Genomic DNA, 24,580 nt, shown 5'->3' on the forward strand with positions numbered 1-24,580 from the left:
GCTGTTCTGAACGAACATGTTTTGCTTTTAAAGTTCACCCTAACTAGTTATGTCTTAAAGGATCCTGACAGCAAGGAGCTTGATGATTTATTTATAAAATACCTAGAATGGCAGGATGTTCTTGTAGCTGGAGCTCATGAGTCTGGAGGTCTGTTTTCTCCTGTAGAACATTCACTAAAAATCGAAAGAAGTCTTTTAATTGGGGTCAGCTAGGTTTCTGCTTTATTTTCTTTCTCGGTTTTTTTTTCTTTCTAAATATTTTTCTGCAGTATTTACGTAGGTTATCATAGTGATAGCTTGGTTTACGCTTTCACATTGTTCTGCACTGAATAATTGTAACAATTGACTTCCACAGTTTATCATACCTAGGTCTTATCTACAATACTTGTAAAATGACACAAACTATTGTTTTCCTGTTCCAGTCAGAATTTGAGAAATTTTTTCATTGTGTAGAAAGAATGTTTTAATTTGTGTCCCAGAATGCATTTTTAAGACTTTGGATATGCAGGTTGGATATGAGCTAGCAAAATTTAGCCTGCAGAGAGTATGAAAGACTAGTGAAAAAATATGTATGACAAATACAGGTAGATAAGTTCTTATGTGATGTCTTGCTCACATTAGAAGCTGAATTACTATTGGAATTCTAAGGAAAACTGTAGTCAGCATTTCATCCCAACAACACATTTCCCATTTTGCTTTTTATTATAATCAGTTATAAGATGGTTATTCACAAACCAGACTTCAGTTACAGTATGCAGTACTTGCAGTGTTTTTTTTGGAATAACTGTCTTTTAGTGATAGGCTCAGCCCTTCTTACTGAGCAGCCAAATTCCTTTTTCAAAGGAAGATGTATCAAGTTTTTTTACACAGGTACAGATCAACTAAGGAGCACTTGGCACATGGAAGTCTGAGAGCAGGTTGCTGTCATCAAGACGATTCAGCCAGCCAGCATGTTACTCATGAAAGTCCCAATAACTGGATTTATGAGTTAAATAAATTATCCTGTCAGGCCACGTAAGGACTGCAGGCAGTCGGTTGAACATCTAATACTACTAATAAATACATTTAGCTTGGTTTGGGTAATGAAAATAAATTTTTAAAAAATCCTTTTGTAATTAGGTACTTCAAGGTCTAGATTATCTACACAGCAAGTGCAAGATCATTCATACAGATATAAAACCAGAAAACATTTTGATGTGCGTGGATGATGCCTATGTTCGTAGAATGGCTGCTGAAGCTACCGAATGGCAGAAAGCTGGTGCTCCTCCTCCCTCTGGCTCAGCAGGTAGGATAGTATATTTAAATGATACGTGGTAAAGTTCTATAAGTATATTAATACTAATAATATTTTATGTAATAAAAATCAGCATTTTAAATAATTGTGTGTGAAAAATGCATGTCTTGTTAGTTCTTACTCGTGCTCTGGAATCTATCAGGGAAATACTTTCTTCTCAGTTTTGCAGGTTCAAATTTTCAGGGTCCCCACATAGGGAAAAAGATTTTTTGGTATAAACTTACTCTCCTCCGACCCCACAAGCTTTAATGGCTGGGTTTTAGCCACACTGGAGCCTTGCATCTCTAATATTGACAGTAGTTAAATAATGTTACCTAAATTATGTGTTTAATTCCATTACAAGTTAATCAGTGTCCTTGTGAAATCATCAGTTATATAACTTATTCTCAGAATGGCCATAGTTTTTCACCCTTGAAAATGGAATTTATTGTACCTAACTGAATTCGTGATAAGCCCTTCTCCCTAACACTCTATGTAAAATGTTTTATGTTAGACTTGCCAAGACTTCAGATAGGAACTGTATATTATGTTTAGCTAGGAGAAACCAAGGTAAAGAAGTTCACAACAATCAGTAAAGAAAAACAAAGGCGAAGTATGGCTATTTTAGTGATCTTTAGTACCATGGTTGCCATTTATTTGGCAGTCCAGCACATAAACTACAGTCAGTGGAGAAATAATAACATTTAAAAACCTTTGTAATATTGTCAGAAAATGTATTAAAGAGATTAAAATTTCTGAGGTATAATAAAATACTGGCTATATCAGGAGCAAATACTGTGGTCAAAATCCATAAATATTTTACATTGTTATATATGTTAAGATGCAAAATCTCATAAATCATGAATATATTGTATTGAATTTTACATAATGTGTAATCACATAGCTAAAGGCTGCATGTTATTTGTGTGGGAAGTAACTTGATTTTGTTCATGCAGACTTTATGTTGCTTCCTGACATTAAATATTATTTTAAGGAATACACTTTGTTCTTAGCAAATTGTAATTAAATCTGTGGCTTTCCACACAGGAGCTGAAGATGCATTTTCTTTACAGCATTTCAAGAATAGGTTCTGCATAATTCCCCTTTTTAGTGCAGTGATGGTACTCAAGTTTAAGAACCTTAAATCAACCTTTTTGAAAACCTTGCCCTCTTAGGGGCATACAAGCATGCTTTTTCCTGAACTTAGCAGCAGGAGCTGAACCTATAAAAGAACTCTGACGTCTCAGCTGTCTCCGTTTTTTATTTTGCGTTTGTTAATTGCTATACGCCTGTGTGTCTGAAGAAGTTTGTGAGAAGTTCTCCTCCCCCGTTCAGTTCCTCTTTCTCACTTCCACTTTGCGTCTGTCTCCCATATTTGGTTATTTTTTTGGTTTTGATTATTTGGGGGATGTTGTGTGGCTTGTATTGCTGTTCTGTGCATTTTCACAGTTAGTGTTGTAATCTCATCAGACCTAGTCATTGACGGTATCCTTCTGAGAGGTGCTTAGGAAGAGGTCCATGCTGGAGATGCTTTTTCTGCGGTGGTGTGCTTTTTACCATAGGAACTTATTCATGCCTCCAATCCTAGCAATCAGGCTGTCTTATTTCAGAATGATGGAAATAGGAATATTTGACTTTTCCGTTGAGTGCAACACGTAATCTTTTTGATATTCCCTGAACTATTTAAAATCTGTCTGTACCTGCTCACCCAGCTGACTACATACATTCCATCTGTGATGACTCTGCAGTCATTTAATGTTTTCTGTCCAGTCTTTACTGATTCAGACTTTCCTTTCTGACTTTTGTTAACTCTCCACCAACCACAACAGAGTGAACAGAAATTGATGCTAGCTCCTTCCAATTCCAGATGCTCTAGTGGAGACATCAAATGATTTCAGGCAGCAGGTACTTGTACAGAGTAAAAAGTCTGACTCAAAAAAATATATAAAAAAAATCACTGCTTATACTTACTTAAGAATATTGTTACATAGTTTATACTACTTTTTGCTTTTATAGACTTGTTTTTGTAAAAATATACCTTTAAAATATTTTTTTTCTTTTTAGTGAGTACAGCTCCACAACAAAAGCCTGTAAGTATTGTTACATAATTCAAATTAACTATCTTATTTTCTGTGTTTCTGTATATATTAATAGCTATTAGACAGTTGGTAGTCTCTACCCTTTTTATAGCTTCCTTTGAATAAAGCTTTTATCTTTCAGAGAACACTTTACTCTTAATGTCTTTGGCCTTACCAGTTTTAAGCACAGTATTTCTCTGATGAAAACTCTCATAGACTTATAATTCTACAGCTATGTCAAAGAAAGTTAAGCATTGCCATTTTCATCTCTTGAGGAATAATCCATTTCATTCAAATCCTGGCAAAAATGGGTGCGTGCACTAAATATCATGCATTGCAGATTGCTTAAGGACTTCAAGGCCTTAATCATCAAAGCCTTAAAGGAGAGTTTTTTTATGAGGTCTGAAAAATCTTTTTGCCACGTATATATAGCAGATAACCACTGATAATACAGCTGTTTAGAAATATCTAAGGTCAAACCCACTTTCTACGTCTGTGTTTACAGAACATACATTATTTCATTGGGCATACAACATGGACGAAAATTAATAGGATTGTCAAATTAACTGTCTGGTTTTGACTGTCCCATAGCTTCTTTTGAAGATAACAGGATTTACAGATAAACCTTTCAGAAAACACTGTTTCCCTTTGTTCTTTGTACTTTATTTTCGAATTATATGAGGATTTCTTACTCTGATATCTAAACAATGAATGAAATACGTAGATCTAATTTATCAAATAGTAAAAATAGAAGTCAGAATTGAGTTAAAATATAAGAAACTGTTTCAATTCTAGATCGGATGTGTTAATTTTTCTTTTCCTTGTTACAGTACCTGAGTTTTTCAATCCTTATGTTATATAAAATGTGAAACTTTTCATAACAGCCATCTGTTGTTTGTGATTTGTATGTTTTGGGCCAGAAGTGAATAAAAAAAATGCTTTTCTTTACTAGGGAAATAGCTGAATAACACAGGATTTATTTAAAATTCTTTACCATTTTCAATCTCTGGCTTTTCTGTATCATTTTTGTCGGCATACTTTTGCTGGTCATTACCTGCATTGTACAGAGAGAGAAATCGTGTATAAAATTTATGTGTAAATAACTAGATACAGCAGAGTTATCTTTCAGATGCAGTATCATCTGTTGATCTAGACTGGTGTTTACGATTATTGTGCTAGTGGAGTTGATAGGATCATAGGAATCTTACTGTGGCATCTTAGATGTATTTTGCTCTTGGATCTAATAAACAACCATGTAAAAAGATGTATAACTATGTAAGATTTTGATAGCTTTTTTGTCTTCATATAACCCTACATTGTTCTTGATTTGAAGTAAAATGGGAAAAGCAACCTATTTATTATATTAATTTCCATCTGGTATTTTCAAATAAAAAGTAATCATACTGCAAGTGAATTTGGTATGAGATGCCTTGAGAATAATTGCTTAGGGTTTTTGTTTTGCTTTCTTTTGTTTGTACTAATACTTTAGGTTGGAAAAATATCCAAAAACAAAAAGAAAAAACTGAAGAAAAAACAGAAGAGACAAGCTGAGCTGTTAGAAAAACGCCTGCAGGAAATAGAAGAACTAGAGCGAGAAGCTGAAAGGAAAAAAATAGAAGAAAATGTAACCTCAGCTGTACCATCAAATGAACAAGAAGATGAGTACCACCCAGAGGTGAAACTAAAAACAGCTGATATAGAAGAGGTAGTAGATGAGGAACCTGGAAATGATGATGGTTAGTATTCCTGTTTTTATTGACCCTGAATTTGCTGTTTCAGTGGGGAAAGTAATTGCAGCATTGCATCCAACGCAATGAACAAAATCTCCAAACTTTCCTAGATGATTAAGTTTCATTTTCTCCAGTAGGTAAAATCATAACTACAAAGTCTAAAAAGGAAAGGGAAAGAAAAGTCAAACCTGCTGTAGAAGTGAATAAAAACGTCAATGCAGTCTAGCTATCAAATCCTGCAAAAAGCGTGCATAGAAAATTCAACAGAACAGTCAGTTGTCATACCACATTGAGTGGCGTAACACCAAGTATCTTGGTGAGATAGCGGAAAAGTAAGATGAATTTGTATTCTGTAACATTAATGTAGTTATAGTTATCCTTACTTTCCCCTTTTCTTCTCATAATGTTTGTTGTAATGATCTATTCAGGTAATAATTGCAGCTTCTTCACTAAAATTTTTAAGATCTCTTGTTTAAAATTCTTGTTTAGTCCCAGTGGTTTGGAGCATAATTGTTATGGTCCAGCTCTGTTCTGGCTTCCCTGGTTTTCTTGTCAGCTCTCTCCAGTTCTGATAAAAGTGTAACTACTGTCAGTGCCTGTCTTTTGATTTGGTTTAGTTTTGTTCTGCTTTTACCATGAATTTTCCTACTTCTATGATGACTCCCGGTTTGACACACATGGAGTTACAGATATGTAAAGCTTGCTTTCCAGACCTCATCTATCTTCCCTTCATAATGTTCTTCTCTTCTGAATTGTTCCCTCCTGAACCACTTCCCATTGTTTGTTTGTTTTTTTTCCCCCCCAGCAGCCTTACCTTGTTCTTTCTTTCGCCTTTAATTTAGATTTTTAAGGTCTGCATATTTCAGTGATATCCAGTGTTTTCTTGTGTGATATGTCAGAAGTTCAAGTAGTTACTGAAGAGTTAAAAATTAAGAATGCCTAATTTCAAATGGTATATTGATGTATGATCTAATGTGTCGCTCGTTGAATTTTTTCAGGTGAAGCAGAAGATCAGGACGAAAAAGAAGACACAGAGAAAGAAAACACTGAAAAAGATGACGACGTTGAGCAGGAACTTGTCAATGCTGACCCTACAGACCCTAAGTGGATAGAATCCCCCAAAACAAACGGCCATATTGTGAACGGCCCATTCCTACTGGAACAACAGATTGAAGATGAAGATGAGGATGAGGAAGAATGTCCAAATCCAGAGGAATATAATCTTGATGAGCCAAATGCAAAAAGTGATTACTCGTATAGCAGCTCCTATGAACAGTTTAACGGTGAATTGCCAAATGGACGTCATAAAATTCCCGAGTCAGAGTTCTCTGAATTTTCAGCTTCAGTGTTCTCTGGGGCTCTAGAGTCTGTAGCTTGTGGTTCTGCTGTTTCTGAAGGATCAACTGTAACTGAAAGAGAGGAGAGCAGCCCATCTCACGACAGGAGCAGAACAGTTTCAGCTTCAAGCACTGGGGATTTGCCAAAAAGTAAGTATTCCTCTTAGTGGCATATACCATACTTGAAGTCTCTTGGAGCTGTAGGTGATGTCTTATGAAGAATGAGCAGTGGGGTTAAACCCTATGTGTATGTTCTATCTGTGTTCAATGACACGTGTACGCAGATTTTACATTTTTTTTGTTTTGGGTGTTTTGGTGAAAATTTGGTACCAAGCCTTTATGGGTAGGCTGTCACACACTTCTTTAAGTAACACAAAAGGACCTTTCGATAACAGACAGGAACTCTATCGCACCATTTCCCTGACTGATTGAACACTAGGTCTAGCACTTCTCAATGACCTTTACTTTTCTGTACCTACAGGTTGGGTGTTCTAAATGTTTTTAGTTTCTGGATTGGTGCAAAACCTACTAACGTCCTGGCCTGCTTTGTGCTTGAGTCTAAAGAGTGCCCACTGAAAGATGTGCCTGCGTGCCCGCCTCTGCAGTCGGAGAAGTCTGTGCAGACTGCTTCCAAATACTGTCTTTCCTAGGCACTCCCCAGACTTGGAGAGGGACGTGGGATGCCGGGTCAGATTAACCATAGGTAGGGTCAGGTTACAGCTGCAGCCTACTGCTGGGAACTCCTTTTTCATCGCTGGCTGATTTTGCCTTCTTGGTTTCATCTACACTGAACATTTTGCTCATTGAATTGTACGTTGTGCGAATGCAAAATCTCAGTTATGATTATTTTAAATTTAGTTTTTAATCTTAGAAGACTTTTTGCAAAAAGGCAGAGAAGATATCTAGAAATGAAGAGGAGGCTTTTAAGTTAGTTTGGTCCCAAAGCATTCTGATGAATTTTTGCCTCCTAGGAACAGGTTTCAAGGAAAAGCAAATGTATTAGTTTTGAATGGCTTTTAGAAATAGCAGGGGGTGGGGGAAAAGCACTTTTGATTTGAGTTGATGGAAGACTTTTGCCTAGTAACATGGGTGTGTATTACATTTAAAAAAAAGGGACAAGTAGGTGGAATGGAAAGGCAGTGGCAAGGTTAAGAAAAAATTGTAGTAGTCTCATTAAAGGCAATATCTTAGTTAAGCTTATTTTAAATAAACTGGATTATTTTTCTTGCATTCCAACCTGGGAGTGAGTTAGATGCAGCTTGGAACACAATACAAAAGCATTCTAGTTAAATTCAAACAAATCTACCATATTAAATTTTAAGAGAAAAGCAGGACTGTGATTTATTTTCTTAAAATAATTTCTGCTGTAGAACTTGTTTTTAAGGGTATTAGATAAGTTATTGTAAATGGAAATATTTGCATTGGCGGGTCAGTCTAATAGGAAAGAGAAAGGGAAGTTTATAGTTACAAGTAAGCATTATTCCTATAGTTAAAGGGCAGAAGGCGATCATGAGATCATGTAACCTGACTTCCTTTTATAAAAAGCCAGTAATACACCCTCTGTTAAGCCCAGTAACCTTAATGTTTGGCTTAAAACATATTTTCCAAAACAGGTACCTGCTCTTGATTTGGACAAATGAAATGATAAAAAAAATCTAGTGTGGTTGAAGTGTGTTCCACTGGTCAGTACTCCGAATGGTTTCAGAAGAACTGTAGCAAGTTTGGATTTCTGTGGCTGCAGCTTCTAGCTATTACTTCTTATTATATCTTTTCTCAGTCATATTAAAAAAATTCTGTAATATGCTGTATTTTCATTCATTAATGGTTCTTTTCTGTTTCAAACAGTTCCTCTCTTAACCTTTTATTAAAACTCAACAAGATGAAGTCTTTGTCTCTGTGAGGCATGTTGCCAACCAGCAATGCCAAGCCATTATGGCTTTTCTGTATTCAGCATGGTTTTGGACATTTAAATTCTGGCCACCAGAACTGCTCAGATGCAAAACTTTTGCCTGTAAATCCTGTTTATAGAAGACATGGAAGGTGAAATTTTGGTGTCATTGCAAAGAGCTGGATTTTTGCCATTGAATTAAATGGCTCCAGGGTATTACGCATAGGTTTTATTTACAGTGCCAGTGGCTAAATGATACATACATGGGAAGAATGAATATTAAAGAAAATACTGAGAGACTAAATCTGTAAGTGGATAGAAGAAAATGAGGTAGCTTAGGAGATCACCAAGCCTGCATCAACGTTGTCCCAGATGAAGTCACTGAATTTAAATAGAGATGTATTGAAAAATACAGTCAAGTGTATTTCTTGCTTTAAGACTTTAGAAGAGCAATTCACACAGTTTATTACAGAGTCTGACAGGAAAGGTAATCTGCAGATAGGCAAGAAATGTGAAGTAAAATACAACCGAGTAGAACTTTATTTCTGGAAAATGTCAAGATCCAGACTAATACGTCTTCCATTCTATCTCCCTACACTCTACTCCCTTAAACAATGTGCAGGAGGTTGCTAGATGCCTGGTAGCTGCTTCGTTTGTGCTGCTGGCATTATATAGGCATAAAGCCTCTACTGCTTTGTTACTCCTCATCAGGAGCAACCTACAGACCTTTTATGTAGATAAAGATAGTAGATTCAGCCATAGCTCGCTTCTTCCTCAGAAAGAGGAAAAGCTGAACATTATTAATGGCATCAATAATAATGTTGGGTTAAACAGTAATAAAACAGGTTAGTGTATTTAGAAAGAAGAAGGATACAAGAGTTTAAGTCTATTTGATATTTTTAAGTGGTGCTGCTTTTTCACTATAACTGTAGTGCCCTTTTCTTATATAGAAGTAAACTTTAATTGTTCCTCTTTGTCTAGGCATTGCTGTACCTTACTAAGTAATACAGTCTCATCTTACTTTTTCAGGACACTTGCTTCATTCAGTAGACAGACCCATTCGTGTTCAGTGGATGAGCAGCTATTAAGTTTTTTATTATTAATCTTTTTCAAATTTTCACTGTATGACCAAATGCCCTTAAGATAGATCTATTAATTTCCTAATGACTCCTCTCATTCCAGTGTTTGAATGTTTACTAAACATACTGTCATGTGAGAAGAGGCGATATTTCTCAGTTTTGCAGAACTAGGACACAGAAAACTGAAAATCAGAAATGCTCACTAATTTTGTGCTCAGGTTGAGCTCTTTTGGATGCTTTTTTTGAGAGTACTTGCTAAAAAGTACATTCCTTTTGACTTCACTTTCAGTTGTGAATGATGCAAGTTTTTCAAATTCAGAATCCAAGGTCTTATATTCATCTCTCGGAAAATATGGGACATAAACTTCATGAGTTCCTGAGAAAACACAAAAGTGTAGGCCCTTGCCTATTACTTTGTCAGTTCTCTCTGTTAGAAGAAGATTGAAGAAAGCTGTTTTCTAATGTCATATTCAGATGTCTTACTGATGGCACTTTTTTTCCTCCTTCATTCCACTTTCTTTACTGCAGTCCTTCACCTTCAACAAGACGTGTGGGAAGGATTTATTTAGCACTACCTTTTTTTTTTGCCAGCGCTACTGAATAGAGAAAGGTCCTGTTATTTCTTGAATAATGTGTGTGATTGTGTTTTTAAAAAAAATACTGTACTACGCAGCATACTCATAAGGGAAGACATTAATATTAAGCTTACTAGTAACTGTTTCTAAGTGCTGGACTGCAGCCGCCTTCTCTCGGTGTATTTTATTTTTATGCCCTATATTGGTGCTTTTTTTAACTTGAGTCTTGGACTTCGTTCCAGCTATTTTAGAGGACTGTTTTGTTGAGGTCACTGCCCATTCTATCTTCTGCCATTTAGTCCTGTCTTTCTTTCCTTCTCTTCCCTGATGGATCCTGCCACTTTCTTTTCTTGTTGGCCAGTATTTCAATGCCCTGATGGCCCATTCAGGCTTGCTGTCCCAGCAGCTGAAGATCCTCATCTAATTTCAGTCACTCCTAACTCACCTTTAGACATCCTGTATTTTTTCTCCTTGTTCCATGTTTGGTGTATTTTCCTCTTCCAGTTCTTGTGCCAATGTGGGGATCATTATATCCCCATTGGAGTCCTAGGTGCACTTTGGATCTAATACCTCTTTCTTACCTTACCACCAGTTTCCAATTTATTCTTCTTAGCTTTGTGACAAGGAAACTGAGATGAATCTTCTGCCGCTGTGCGATTTGTGGTACCTGGTTCTATCTTCCACATTCAAGTGAATCTGCTTTCTTTCCAGTGCAGTTTAGGAGCTCGCAAGGTAGTATGTCAAAACACAGAGAAGCAGCAGTCCTCCACTGTCATATGTTAGTCATCAGTGTCCCAAGAGCCTCTAAAGATTGAAGAATCAATTAAAGTTCTGTGTTTTTAGTCTGGATCATACTCAATGCAAATAGGACCTTCCGAGAACTTTGATTCAACGCTGAGTTGTCTGTGAAATGGGCAACGGTCCCCTAGGCTTTCAAATTAGTCAGGTTTTGGTGAGTCTTTTTCCCCTTAGGAGGGACAGATTTATTTAAAAAAAAAAAATAAATCCAGCCAAATTTTATTTACCTTAGCTAAGAATGGAAGTGCAGAATTTATTTTCTCAACCAAACTGTTCCAAGAATGTATCTTTCATGTGGAGTTTGAATTTTAACATTTTCTGTGTGAATCTATTTTTGGAAACATGTGCACTGGTTTTGCTTAGAAGCTTCTCTGGATGTTCTAATGATAATAATCATTTGTCAGTCAAAGCATGCAAAAAATTTGCACTTGAAATGTAAGGTAAGAGGTCCTATTTGTATTGCTTAAATTTATCGTAACAAATGATTTTGATGTCTTCAACGTATAACAAAACTGGATAAAGTGTCAAGGGAAAGGTGCTTAGAGGTAATGAATAGTATGTTCAAAATACTGACAATTCTGCCTTTTGCTTGTGTTAGCAAAAACTCGTGCTGCTGACTTACTGGTGAATCCACTGGACCCACGAAATGCGGATAAAATTAGAGTTAAAATTGCTGACCTGGGGAATGCCTGTTGGGTGGTAAGTATAGCTACATCATTTTAGCTATTTAGCCTTCATTATTTAGAACAGGCTTTTTTATTGTTAATTTTTTCCATTAATGTGGTTCTTTCTATTTTAGCATAAACACTTCACAGAAGACATCCAGACGAGACAATATAGATCCATAGAGGTTTTAATAGGAGCAGGTTACAGTACACCTGCTGATATCTGGAGTACAGCATGTATGGTAAGAACAATACAATGTGTATTTTACAAGCATAAACCTCCTAAAACCAGTTGTTTATTTGGTGAGGAAACCCGATGAGGATGGTTCGGACATTTTTGACACAAATTATGTTGATTTTGATGTTTATTTTTATTTTTGTTTTGATTTTTTTTATGTTTTATTTTTATTTGACGTTTATTTTGATTTTTATTTTGATTTCTCAAGCGTTCTTAATCAAAAGGAAGTATTTTGGAGAACATTTCTGATTTTCATTTGATGCATTTTAAACTTGCAGTCAAAAATACGTAAGTTGGAGGGAAATACGTGTATATTTTAAATGTCAAAGTCTAACTGAAATAGTACAACTGCATGTTTTCTTCCCATATTAGAATCTGTGCGACTGTTTGCTGTGTTTCCATTCCTTTTCTTGCATAAAGTAGCAGAACGGTGAAATACTTCAAATTCTGGCCAAGTACAGTGAAAACATTTGTCAGATTAGGCTTGCAAATCACAGCTTTAGATTCTAAACTTTGACGAGAAGGAATTTAGTTTATTAGCAAAATACATGGTAATGTTCTGTAGAATTAGTTTCATCACAGTAAAACTGAAATTATAGATTTTAAAAAATCTTTAAAGAACAGAAAGAGTAAAAATGTAATCATTCAACTTTCTGAAACAATCTGTTTGTAATACCTCTTTGAGGACAAATAAGCTACATGCATCTTCTGATTAAAGATAGTTTTGGGAATACATTTAGAAATAACTGTCTGTTTTAAAAGTGAAAACTTATTCAGATCTTTATATTTTACAAATACATGTCTGAAAAGAGTAAGTGTGTGAGGAGGAGGAGAAGGCTCAAATACTAGACACAGTTTGCAGGCGTGGGCGATGAGAAGAATTGCAAAGCTCAGAGGGAGAGGAGGAGGATTGAAAGGAACATAAAATCCTACAGATATTGTAAGCTCAGAATGCCATTTGTTGGAAATAACTAACCCATAAGTAAAATTGCAAGTATATTTTCTTTAGAGTTTAATACCAGCTTTTGCTTGAGTACACAGAAAATAACATCCATTTCCAAATTTACTCTTCCATTTGGGGGCAAAATGTAGAATTTTTCTATTACATTGCAAACAAAGCATAGAAAATATTCCAGCTTTGATCGTTAATTCTTTGAATGATTCTTCTCTTATCTAACTACAAAATTACTATAGGGACTTTTCATTCTTTTTACCTGATATTCTGTAAGCCTCGGTTGAACTTGATACCTTTTTATGGTATTGAATACCCTATATTCATCTTCCTTTAAGATTGTACCCCCTGCTAATTTTCTGTATAGTTTTGTAGCTAAAGCCACATGAAAAAGGCTGAAGACTATGCAGGATTGCGTTTAAAGAAAGTTACAGCAATATCACACCTAGGGAATATAATATTCTTAGAATACTTAGGGTCGTCCAGCCCCTTATGCTTTAATTCTTTTCCATGTTATGTAAGTGCCACAGCTTTCTTCATGCTAGTGCTTTCTCAAACTCGAGAAGAAAAAAAAGCATAAAGAATCTCTGCCACTAGGAGTATCTTAATTCAAATTCACAATGTTTCCGTACTTTAATGAGAAAATTATACTTCTGCTTTTTTGTTATGTAAGCTTTAAAGACAGTAAAGGATTTGAGGCAGAAACACTGGAATTCTGTTTTCTGCCACAGATTTTTGGGTTTTTAGCTTTTAAAAAATGCTGTAGAAATTTTATAATCTTACAGCACTGACATATGATTGTTGAATTTGGTTGTTGTCATTGTATAGTCATGTAAAAAAAGTAGAGATCCATCTCAAGCTCTCATGGTTTGGGCCAGACTGGCCACTGGGGCGAATGACAGATGCTCTCCCTCACCTCTCTCTCTAAGGAGAGGAGGGAGAGAGATAGAGAGAGGTAAGGTTAACGAACCTGCACCTCAGACCAGGACACAAGCTTACCCCAAAAACTCATAGTTTCAAAACCCCTTAGGATCTGCTTTCATTCCTGGATGGTTAAGAAAATGGGTCAGAGCGCTGTGAGTCCTGGTCCTGTATCAGGTGAAAAACAGCTCTGAGGTAGGGATTGAATTGAAGACCTTAATGCTCTTTCTGACGAGGATTTGTATCAGAGGTTAACAGCCAGGGTAGCATTCCTGATGTGGAACTGCAAACTCCCAACTGACTTATTTAGGCTGCCTTTGGAAATTATGATTTGATTCTATCCCGTCCTGAAAGCAGCCAAGAATTATGAAGTACCGAAGTGTTTTAATGCCATTGTAGTCCCACTTGCTTTCTCAAGTTTGGATTCCTTGTTGTACTTAAATGTGGTTCAGAAAACGCCCTTCTAGGTTACCTTGCTCTTGTTTCATATTTAATTCACTGTATTCCTTAATGTTTACTGTTGTCTGCTGGAGCAAGAGCTGGGGGTGTTGTTTATTTTCAGCCAAAATAAGCTCAAATACCCCATTAGCCATGTTGTCCAAGACTCTCAAAGGAGAGCAAGGAGACTTCTTTGTCATGTTGCCTTGCTTGTACAAGTCCAAAGTCATTAAGGATGTTTTTGGAAGCAGTACTATGCAAAATGAGTGGTCCAGCAGTATCGCTGTGACTTTTTTCTTGGCAAGTTTCCATCCTTCCATACTCTGCCCAGTGTGGCAGTACCAAGCATACAAGAAGTGGTGTCCTGCCACTCTGTATTGATTGCACATGGTATTTCTCGTTCCCTGCTTTTTTTAACAGAAATTGAAAAAAAAAAAGCTGTCAGTTAAGGGGTAGCTATATGGTAGTAAGTGACCTAAGTCTGAGGCTGTGTTCAGGTTAGGTGAGTAATTGCTCTGGTCATACCCACCTGTCAGAAATACTACATTTGTGAAGGGATAGGAAAGGTGCCATGTGGCTTTGCAGTGGGAGCTGCATTACATAATTACACATCCTGTCCTTCATTCTGATTATGGTTTTGACTTTGGATGAGCTTTCTTGTCTCAATCGAATGAACATGCACATATTGCAAAACTGTGTGTCTGATATGAATGATGTGAATTAATGTGAATGCAAAGTATAGTAAGGTAGCGTCAAAGCAAAGATGAGATGTTACGCTTTTAAACCTCTTGCTCACAACTGAATCACTGAGCTAGTTCTCTGAACCAGCACTGAAAGAGTTTTCAAAATTTTTTTACTTCATTCGGATGGAATTTTGTATAAATCCATCTTGTAGATCTGTGTGTAACCAAGAACTTCAGGTTGGAGATTTCTGACCAGAATTCTCAGAGGGACTGATCCAGGTGTGCTCTTCACTCCTCCATCTGTGTGGCTTTTGCTGACAGATCATCTGCTTCAAAGTCGTGGTCAGGTTCTCCATCTCAATGGGCATTGTTTGAGTTTCACAACGTGGCTGTCAGACTCTCCCAAACGGGCTTGCTTGCAAGCAGTCCAGAATGCTCTGCTTAGTAGTAAACAGCACACATGAAGAGTGCTTAGCTTGCAAAATAGAAGATTCTCCATCTGTTGCATATCCGCTACCGTGTCAGATACTCTAGATAATGTCTCTATTTAAAAAAAAATGTCAACCCAGGCCTTTCTTCGATTTAGTTTAAGGTCCATAGAATTTCTGTGTCGGAGGCTGACCTCCAGATGTGCACATAAAACACCTCAGTCTTCTCGTGTGTCCTGGCTAGTAGATTTTATGAAGGACTACTTGGAATGGATGGGACCAGGATTCACCCAAGGTCTTAACTTGGTCTTGTGCTTTATGGATCTCCATTTGAGCCTCAGGTTTTTCGCTGCCTTTTGCTTGCTAATGAAATAGACTTGCTCACTAGGAATAGCATTGTCTCTGAGAGTAGCAGAGCTACTGGCTCTTGTATTGGCTTGTATTTATGGCATAACATGTTGAGCATGGAGGTTGTGGTGTATCACTGAGCAGCAGGCTGTCTTTTTTGTCATACCATTTGCTCATCACTTTTACTTAGTCTTTAGTAATGAGGACAGAGACAGTGATGATGTTTTTAAACAAAAGCCTCTGATAATGTTGCCCTGAGCATGCAAAGCATCCGTGTTCACGTGTTGCAGAGCAACGTTCAGAATACCCTCCTTATGAATCTGGCTGTCCTCGTCTGGGCTCTGCTAACACGGGTTGGCTTTGTTTAGCCAACCAACCCCATGTGTTAATGCAGCTTTCAGGAAATAATAGTGTTGTTTTATTTGTATTGTCTTTAGTATCTGAGTAGACAGAGATTCTGATCAGGATTACTTGTGCTGAAAGTGTACATAAACAGAGCCATGTAAGGACTCTACCCAAATAATGTATAAGAGAAACAGTGCAAAACAAGGAGAAGTAACTTGGTGCTAATAACCTTACAGTTCTGTTTCTTTTGGTGTTAACACCAGCGAATAAGTCGCATTGTAAGCCAGCAGCCTGTGAGCTGAATCTTCTAATTTTAGATGATTTCGCATGGCCCAGTTCTTGTGTCCCAGACAGCAAAAGTACCTCTTCGAATGAGATTTAAAGGATGAGAGGGAGTGCTCAGGTGATCTGAGTCTCAGAGTCTTTTAGACAAAAAAAAAAAAAAAGAAAAAAGAAAAGGCAGGGGAAAAAGAGAATGTTGCATATATTTGGAAGCTTGTAATCAGCACATGTATGATGTGCTGTGAAGCTAATGAAGGAAGTTAGGTGCCAGTGGGGCTTTTCCAGACTGACAGAGCTGTTTGTTTGTTCGTTGCTCAGCAAAGAATGAAACGAAGTGTAACTTAATTTTTTTCCCCAGACTTTAGTGACCTGGGTCTGAATTGATTGTTGCTATCGTTTGCTGGACCTTTGTAAGTTTTGCTAAGGAAATCGCGCGGTGCCCTTTCTTTGTCTTTTAATGATGTGGCCTATTTAAGTGGCATACTCAGCTGCTCTCATGGAAAGCTGGACACTGGGAATCTCTCTCCACATCTATTAAATTCTAGAAAATTCTGTGTTCCCTTGCTGTACTAAACCCTATTTTAATTATGCCAACGGGGAGGTGCATCTCTCATTTTCTCCCAAAAAAGGAACAGATTTGGAGCCAGCAGGGCCTTTGACAGGATTGAAACAACCCTTGATCATTTAATTTTATCAGGCTGAATTTCCACATTTGCAGTATGGAGAGGGTTGCTTGCTGTGGAGCAGAAACTGAACAGGCACTGCGTGATTTAGCATTTCCTAAATCTCAAAAACCATGGAACACAGTACTCCCCCGCTGCTGCCAAGAAATCCTGGCAAGATAAGGGAGTTAGTACTGGCAGAGGGCATCCCTTTGTATTGCTCCTGGAAATGACTGCAAGCACCATGATTCCACTGCTTTTCCTTGTTTATGGTCTTTGGATTGCAGACAGGAAAAGCACCTGAAGTGGTAAGTCTCATCATTTGACTTTTCTTGTTCATTATGTACAGTCTTGTTTGAGCTGTGGGGAGGAGATGACTGTATCACAAGCTAGGACATTAACAAGACTGTGTTTTTAACATTTATCTTAGGTGGCTTTTGTGGCGAGTGGTGATTCCTGAAATATCTTTTCATAATAAGAATGAGCTAATAGATCATAGCTGTAGATCGGCAGGAAGTCAGAGAAGGAGAAAATTGTACTACTAGTTTTATCTATCCAAAGACGATAAAAATGATGAAAGAAGATACTACTGGGGTGAGAGGGAAAGGGAGCAGGCAAACAGCTTTCAAAATGAGGGAGATGCTATTACAATGCAAGCAAGTTTACAGTTTTTATTATTAGGATTTTTATTCATGTGAGAGATCTTGGAGGGACAGAATGAAGAATGAGCAGAATATAGTAACTTATGATTTTAAAATTAAACCTACATGTAAATTCTTGTAGTTCAGCCCCCAGTTTACATTTTTGCATAATGTCCTCTAATGTTGGGTGGAGAGGTAACTGTCCTTAACTACTCTTCCTGTGTTGTAAGCAGGGAAAAAATGATTATGTCTCCATGGATCATGAGTATCATCGTGCTAGTATGTGCGAGTGGCACATACTGAAGGTGTGATGACAAGCCTGAGTCTGCACAGAAGCAGTATTTTGAGGAAAAAGGGAAAATCAAAAATCTGGTTGAGAGAAGAGAAAAACTTCAAGGCACTATGCACATATTTTTCAGTAGGCAGATACGGTACAAAATGCTGTTATTAATCACTGTGCACCCTTTTTGAAGGTGGTGGGTGGACAACCTGAAACACTCAAAAGAAAATGATTTTCCAAAAAAACTGACTTTCCAAAGCAACCACTCAGCATGTGCATGATTCCGAGATTGGAGTACAGCGAATAATAGAAACCTGTTTCCCTTTCAAGCGTCCCATGCCTGTCGGTGTTTTGTATATTTGGCCTTTCATAGCAAGCACTAACCATGCAAAATGCCTTTTATGTTCTATCCATTGCCTGGCTCTTCAGAGGGAGGTGTCCATGGGAGAACAAATTGCCAGCTGATGCGTGTATATCAAAAAGCTTTTTGCTCTTCTTTCCATGCTCCCACTTACCTGTGGAGCAGCGTTCTTAAAACTAAGCCTATTTTTAAAGCAGTTACGATCTTCTCATTCACAGCTCTTCATTTCAGCTGGGGCAGAGAAACTCTGGCCAAGAGCTGGATCTCATCTGTCAAAATAATAATTCTGGCCTATAGCTTGTTGTCCTTTTTCAGCTGGGGCTTCAGAAGAGGAATTCAGGGAGGCTGATGCAGTCCAATTGAATTGTTCTTCCAGTCCTCTCCCAGACAGCTTTCCCTAGGCATGCATCCATTTTCAATCACCAGATTGAGTACGCAGCTGTCACACAGTGAAAACGTAGCTATTTCCAATTGTGTGATTAGACATGGATCCATAATATGTGATAGTGATGCCAATGGTTTAGTATTGTGGTAGGTTCATATACAATTGCGTGGCAGGAAAGCAATCGTAGCCTCTCCAGAGCCTACAAAAGCAGCAGTGTGACCATTTATATGAAAGGTTCTTCATCTGCAGATGGAGACGAGCAGTCTAGACTGGTTTTCTGTGATAACCTTAGGAAAGTGGTAAGTAGCAATTGCCAGTACATTCAGTAAGGACGGATGATTGCCTTGGGCTTTTGCACCATATGTTGAGTGTGCAGCATCTCACTTGTTGTTTCCATTTAATAATTGAAATGCTGATTTCGGTTGAGGTAAATGTCAACATTAAGTAAAAAAGATCATGGTAATTCAAAGTCACAGTTTCTGTCAAGACACTAGTTTTTATAAATGAATATTTTTCAAAGGGAAAGTAAGTAAAATATGGTTAATTTGTATTTGTAGCATCATAGAAATAATAGCAAAATTTAGGTTGAAAGGGATCTCTAGTAGTCTACCTCTGCTTGGACCAGGGTTAGTGTCAGGGTTAGATGAGGTTACTCAGAGCCTCATTCAGTTGAGGTGTACATACCTGCCGGGATGACATTTCCACAGCCTTTCTGAGCAGCCTGTCCCAGTGCTCAGCCAATTTTTTCCCTCCTATCAGGTTAGTGTTTCCCATCTTGCTGCTTGTGTCTGTTCTCTGTTCTCTTTTCGTTGAGAAGAGTATATTTTGGTCTTCCCTGTTACTACCTTTCAGACTGTGGAGTGCAGCAATTAAATTGCCCTTTCTCCTTTCCTTCTCCAACCTGAACAAACGTGGCCCCACCAGTTTCTCCTCCTGCATCCTCTGCTCAGGCCCCTAATATCTTAGAGGTCCTCCCTGGTCTTTCTCCTGTTCAGCAGGGTCTCTGTCATCCTTGTGGTCCCAGAGTGGTCACAGGTCTCCAGATGCAGATGAGAGTGCTGAGGAGAGGTGAAGTCACTTCCCACCGTGGGCTGGTAACAGGCTTGTTACGTACAGCTGGCATATGGTTAGCCTGCAACACCACGAGAATGCTCTGCTGACCTGTGTTAAACTTGCTGTCCGTCAGGGTTTCCACAGAATCAGTCAGCCACTTATGAATTGGAGACTGGGTGGTTTTACGTACCTACAGTTGGGTGCAAAGTGTCGATAAGTACTGAAGAGTGTTCAGAAGTCCAAAGCAGCTCTGCATTGCCAAAACTATAATTCTGAGTAGCAGCAGCGGAGAGCTCTTTGTTTGGTGGCACTCACTGAGACTGCATGTGCTTTCTGGTGCACCGCACCTTTTGACATGAAGAGCAGAAAACTCTGGCTGATAAAATCCAGAGGTGTCATTGTCCTTCTTAGGACTATTTACCTGCTTATTAATGCATTTTAACGCCATTTTTTTCACTTTATGGTAAAAAACTAGGTCAAGGATTTACCCTTTTTTTAAACGAGGCTCAATTAATTTCATTTATCTTGTGCTGTGTAGCCAGTCCGTCCTACAAATATCTAGGAACCTATCACCAGGTTGCTACAGATGAACATGTGGGACATGGTCCTGCAAGAATGCTAGGAAGTATTACTACAGATATTTATCGCGGCAACCAAAAGGCAAGGCTGCCTCTGGGCTGTCCCTGTGTGCATCTGAGTCAGAAGTTTTTTCATTCATTCTTAAAGGACTCTGCAGTCCTTTAAGGAGAGTCAGGAAATCAAATGTCTGAGATGCTGTGGCTCCAGCCCATGCTGGGCATGGAGTCAAAGATATACAAAAAGGAAAAAAGAAGCAGCAGCAGCAGCGTTTTGAAAAGCTTTAGTTTCTCTTCAGCGAAAGGGTGGTATAAAGATCCTCATCTATGAGAGCTTGCAGCTCTTATTATGTACAAACAGATCTAAAATTCAGTGTATCGCAGTGGTGTGCTTACTTCTTGTGCTTCTCTATGAACAGTTTTTACAGTTTTTCCAATTTAATCTTTTAGTCCCACACAGACGTATTGAGCTATTAATACTTCATTTTTGGGGACAGAAGCTGTATTCTTTTGGAGTCTTCCTTTGTGGCTGCATTCAACTACCTTTCCCTTGTTCTCCAGGAATCTGTGTTAAACAGCAATGAGTTTTTTCATGTCCTCAGAAATCAGCCCTGTCAGCATGTGTTCTCCTAGGAAAGCTGAATATATTCCCATGAGATACAGAGGGGACGCTTGGGGCTTCTCCGTCTCATCTCAAGAGAGTAGCTATTCTCCATGTTGTGTTTAGAGATCCCTACTAGTGATCTTTTCTGGCTCATCTAAAAATGTCTTCAGTTTAAATACCTAGTTATTTATTAAGTCCTTCAGATTTTTTTAAGCTGTAAAATGAAAACTCTCAATCTTGGCCTGAGAGTAGAATAAGAAAAAAAAAAAAGTGATTGACTATTTATTAGTAATAGCGACTTTACAAATTAAAGGCCCATTCTTAGGATCAACAGAAATGTCAACAAGGGACATTCTTGCCTTCTTGGCTGCTGTGTGTGATTGCATTGAATTGTCTTGGCTATAGCCCACTTGGATGACACTGCAGTTCACAGCTTGAAAAAGCCAAGTGCCCATAAATAGGCTATATTTATAGGTGTTCTAACAACTCCAGATTACAAACTGGAACAGGAAAGTGTATATTTTCAGTAGACAAATATTTTGTAGTAAATGTTCTGATGGAGTGAAGTCCCTTCCTAGAGCTATGCCAGGGAGTTCTGCCTGATTTTTGGAATGGTTTTCTGGATCAGATGCTTTCACTGGTCTTGGAGATGGAAAATAGTTTGATGGTTAAACCACCTGGAAAGAATTAGATTCCTGTGGCTGCTTGGGTAATTGGTGATCCAGAGCAGAAAGCGAATAGTTTAACGAATTAGGCTACGTGAATCCATGTTTGTACACAAGTGTGGGCCCTCATAGTTATTTCAGCGCTTTGCGGCTTTTAATATGTTACGCCCATAAGGAGAAACTCAATTTTATCCTGACCTAGCACAGAGTTAGCACGCCAACGAAGCATTGCAATGGCCTGAAGGGATCGCTCATCACGGTATCCGCTCTGGATTCTTTCATTAATGTTGCTCTCAGTATTTTACCCCATGATTGCGGTGTTTACTTTGATGATTTCTGATTCAACCAAAATACCTTTTTAAAAACTGTCCTAGATTTACAGACATCAAGGAAGCTTTACCCTGTTTGCTAATTTCAAGTGATTAATTATAGTTATAAATAGATTTGCTTTCTGATTCAGACTTTATTATTTCAGTCCCCAACATGCCATCTCTGACACATAATTAACCTTCAGATACAAGTGTAGCTCTTTATTGTATATTGAGAAATACCCCTCTCTCAGCTTCATTAACTCACGCATGTTTAACACGACCAGCAGATGACACATAAGTATGTTAAAACATGTTTAATGTCAACTTACACTGATGCCCCCTTCACACCCCCCCGTGCAGCCGATCTGTTCAGGATCGCTTCCTCTGCAGCTGGATGCTGTTTACTGCCTCCTGCCACTGGGGACCGATGCCGAACTTCGCAGCACTACCGAAATACTCCCTGATCTGCTGGTGGAGCCCCAGGCGTTGCTGGCTGGGGAGGGACCGCAGTTCCACACTCCTTGTCCATCTCCTTTGTTGGTTGTGGTTGAGTAGAGCGAAACGCCTGTGGTTTGGGCGTGCTGCCTGTTGCCAAACCTCCAGCCTCTCGTACTGGTGGGGTGCGCTCGGGGCTGGACACGGGGCTCTCCCCGGTGCAGGAGTGGTTGCACTGCAGGAGTGATGGTCCCCAGGTAAGTGGCCTCTCCTCAGTCTCCGATGCAGTTGTAGACCTTTAGCTTTGAATGTTAATTCCCTCTTGGTTCTGAGATAGTTGTGATGTTTTGCTGACATCTAAAGATAAAAAACAGTATTTCTGAAATACCCATAAATATGTCTGTTATGTTATAGGCTTTTGAGCTAGCAACTGGAGATTATTTGTTTGAACCACACTCTGGTGAAGACTATTCCAGGGATGAAGGTATGAATCTTTTGAGATATTTTATGAGTTTCTGTATATTTTCACACTCCTCTTAAATTTCCAGTGAGTTTACAGTGGGGTTAAGTTTTGTGTTTGAGTGAACTGTTGATACGCATTGTTTTCAGAGTATAAATACGATTTTTTTCTTTTTAGTTTTAAGTTCCATCACTAGCAATGGGTGGGCAAAAACTCCCTTCTGCAGATATTCATCTACTTAACAACTGCCTGAAGGAATTAAACTGCCCTTCTTGTAAGATTGCATATGTGTGGAAACCTGATTGAGAATAACAACATTTTATTTTAGAAAAGAAACGACAGATTAGAACTTTATAGTATTTTCTCTTGACACTGGAGTAATGTTTACATTGTGTATTTTTATTTGAATTAGGTAATTACTAATTATTTTTTTTTAAATCAGAATTAACTCCTGCTTCCATCTGTATACCTGTCCATTTTCATGCTTGTTTGCTTGTAAATGCTCTTTGCAGTGGTAATGTGGGCATCATTCACTGTTCCTAAATGCTACTAATGATGCCAGAGCTCTGCTGATCCTGGAAACCTCTGCATGGATTTGCTGCAAACATTGTTGATTTGAAACTATTTCTGATTTTTTACTAATTCCAGTTTCTTTCCTCTTCTTTTTTATCCCATCCTTTCCCTGCCCCTTCCACTCCCGTATCCTTTTTTTCTCTCCCTCATAGACCACATAGCACACATCATAGAGCTGCTAGGCAATATCCCAAGGCACTTTGCTCTATCTGGAAAATATTCTCGGGAATTCTTCAATCGCAGAGGTAGTACCTCTTCTTTTTGAAAGGTGCCGTGATGCAGACAGAAGTGGAATTGCTGTTGCTGGTTGTAGCATGTCCCACTGAGGAGCATTTCCAGAAATCACACAACAAAAATTTCTTTTTGAAAAACAAAATACACAGCAATCTGTGACAATTTTTTTTTAACTAAACTTTCTGAAAAATACCTATTGGTACATTTTAAATTGCATAGCAAAACTTGGTTTTAGCAGCTGATACTCAAATGTTGTTTTGAGAAGGAAGTTTTGCTGAAAGCATCTTTCCAAATTAGCCACTGAGCAGTGTGCAGGTGTCTCTTTTTTTTTTTTTTACCAGGATCAATCTATTTCTGTCTGTACCGGGCCAGTGTTAGTGTGTGCATGCAATGTACTGATTAAACTGTTGTATGTTTCTGTTTTGCTGGCAATGTTCTCCAATGCAGACCACATAGCATTGATCATTGAACTGCTGGGAAAAATCCCTCGAAAATACGCTATGTTGGGGAAATATTCCAAGGAGTTTTTCACCAAAAAAGGTAACGGTATTTATGCAACACTAACTTAAAGCATAATACTATCCAAAAGGAGAATATGTTCATTTATGGGTACTGAAGAAATATATCAGTTTAAATGAAGAGCTCTTATTAAAGAAGAATTTTGATGTAAACTTGGCTTTCTGAGAAAAGCCACAGTTTGCAGTATTTGTTTCAATATTACATTTAAAATTCATTTCGGGATGTACTCAATGAAGTGTGGATGTTAACAAATGTCTGTGTGCGTCTGTTGTCCAGTGTTCATGTAAATGTAAGGAATCAAGTGATGCACAGCTTGTGATGTGGAAAATCATCTGTCAGCTACTTCTGATTGTGCATAGTGGTCCGGCAGATGCTACTGATAAGGAATAACCGAGGTGGGAAGGGAATACCTGGGCAGTAGACACACAGCAGCTGTCTTTTATCTTTTTGCGCTTTGTCTTTGCTCAGGCTGCTCTTCATGACAGGTTTTTGACACGTGAGGGAATGTGGCGATGCTTCAAGTTTCTTTTGTACCCTCGGTGTGTGAGACAGCACTGTGTCGTATCGAGGGACAGGGGATGTCAGGAACATCCAATTACCTGGTGGGGAAACATCTGGGGCTGTCAGCGACAGGCTGGCGAGCACGTTTCCTGCCGAACAGTGCTGCGGTGTCCCTCTTGCCCGTGACTCCTCGTGCCTGAGCGCACAGCTCGTCAGCAGGGCCAGCGCTGGCCAGCTGAGCTGCATCGGGCACGTGGGGGGCC

At 38.4% G+C, this 24,580-nt stretch overlaps 1 protein-coding gene across 6 annotated transcripts in view; it reads left to right on the forward strand.

Annotated features, from left to right (window-relative positions):
* Positions 1-24,580, forward strand: part of SRPK2 (SRSF protein kinase 2) — a 154,617-nt gene that overhangs the window by 123,072 nt on the left and 6,965 nt on the right. For 4 of the 6 annotated variants that reach the window (XM_063323463.1, XM_063323467.1, XM_063323466.1 and 1 more), the window contains 8 exons: positions 1,120-1,285; positions 3,338-3,363; positions 4,841-5,087; positions 6,080-6,568; positions 11,357-11,457; positions 11,558-11,665; positions 22,445-22,514; positions 23,216-23,308. In XM_063323463.1, coding sequence (XP_063179533.1) covers positions 1,120-1,285; positions 3,338-3,363; positions 4,841-5,087; positions 6,080-6,568; positions 11,357-11,457; positions 11,558-11,665; positions 22,445-22,514; positions 23,216-23,308 — 1,300 coding nt within the window. Of the gene's footprint in view, positions 1-1,119; positions 1,286-3,337; positions 3,364-4,840; positions 5,088-6,079; positions 6,569-11,356; positions 11,458-11,557; positions 11,666-22,444; positions 22,515-23,215; positions 23,309-23,744; positions 23,838-24,580 lie in introns of all 6 variants that reach the window. The other 2 variants (XM_063323468.1, XM_063323464.1) reach the window with 2 other exon arrangements.

Source organism: Chroicocephalus ridibundus, chromosome 1 (assembly GCF_963924245.1).
Source record: "Chroicocephalus ridibundus chromosome 1, bChrRid1.1, whole genome shotgun sequence".
In the NCBI taxonomy this organism is placed as follows: Eukaryota; Metazoa; Chordata; class Aves; order Charadriiformes; family Laridae; genus Chroicocephalus; species Chroicocephalus ridibundus.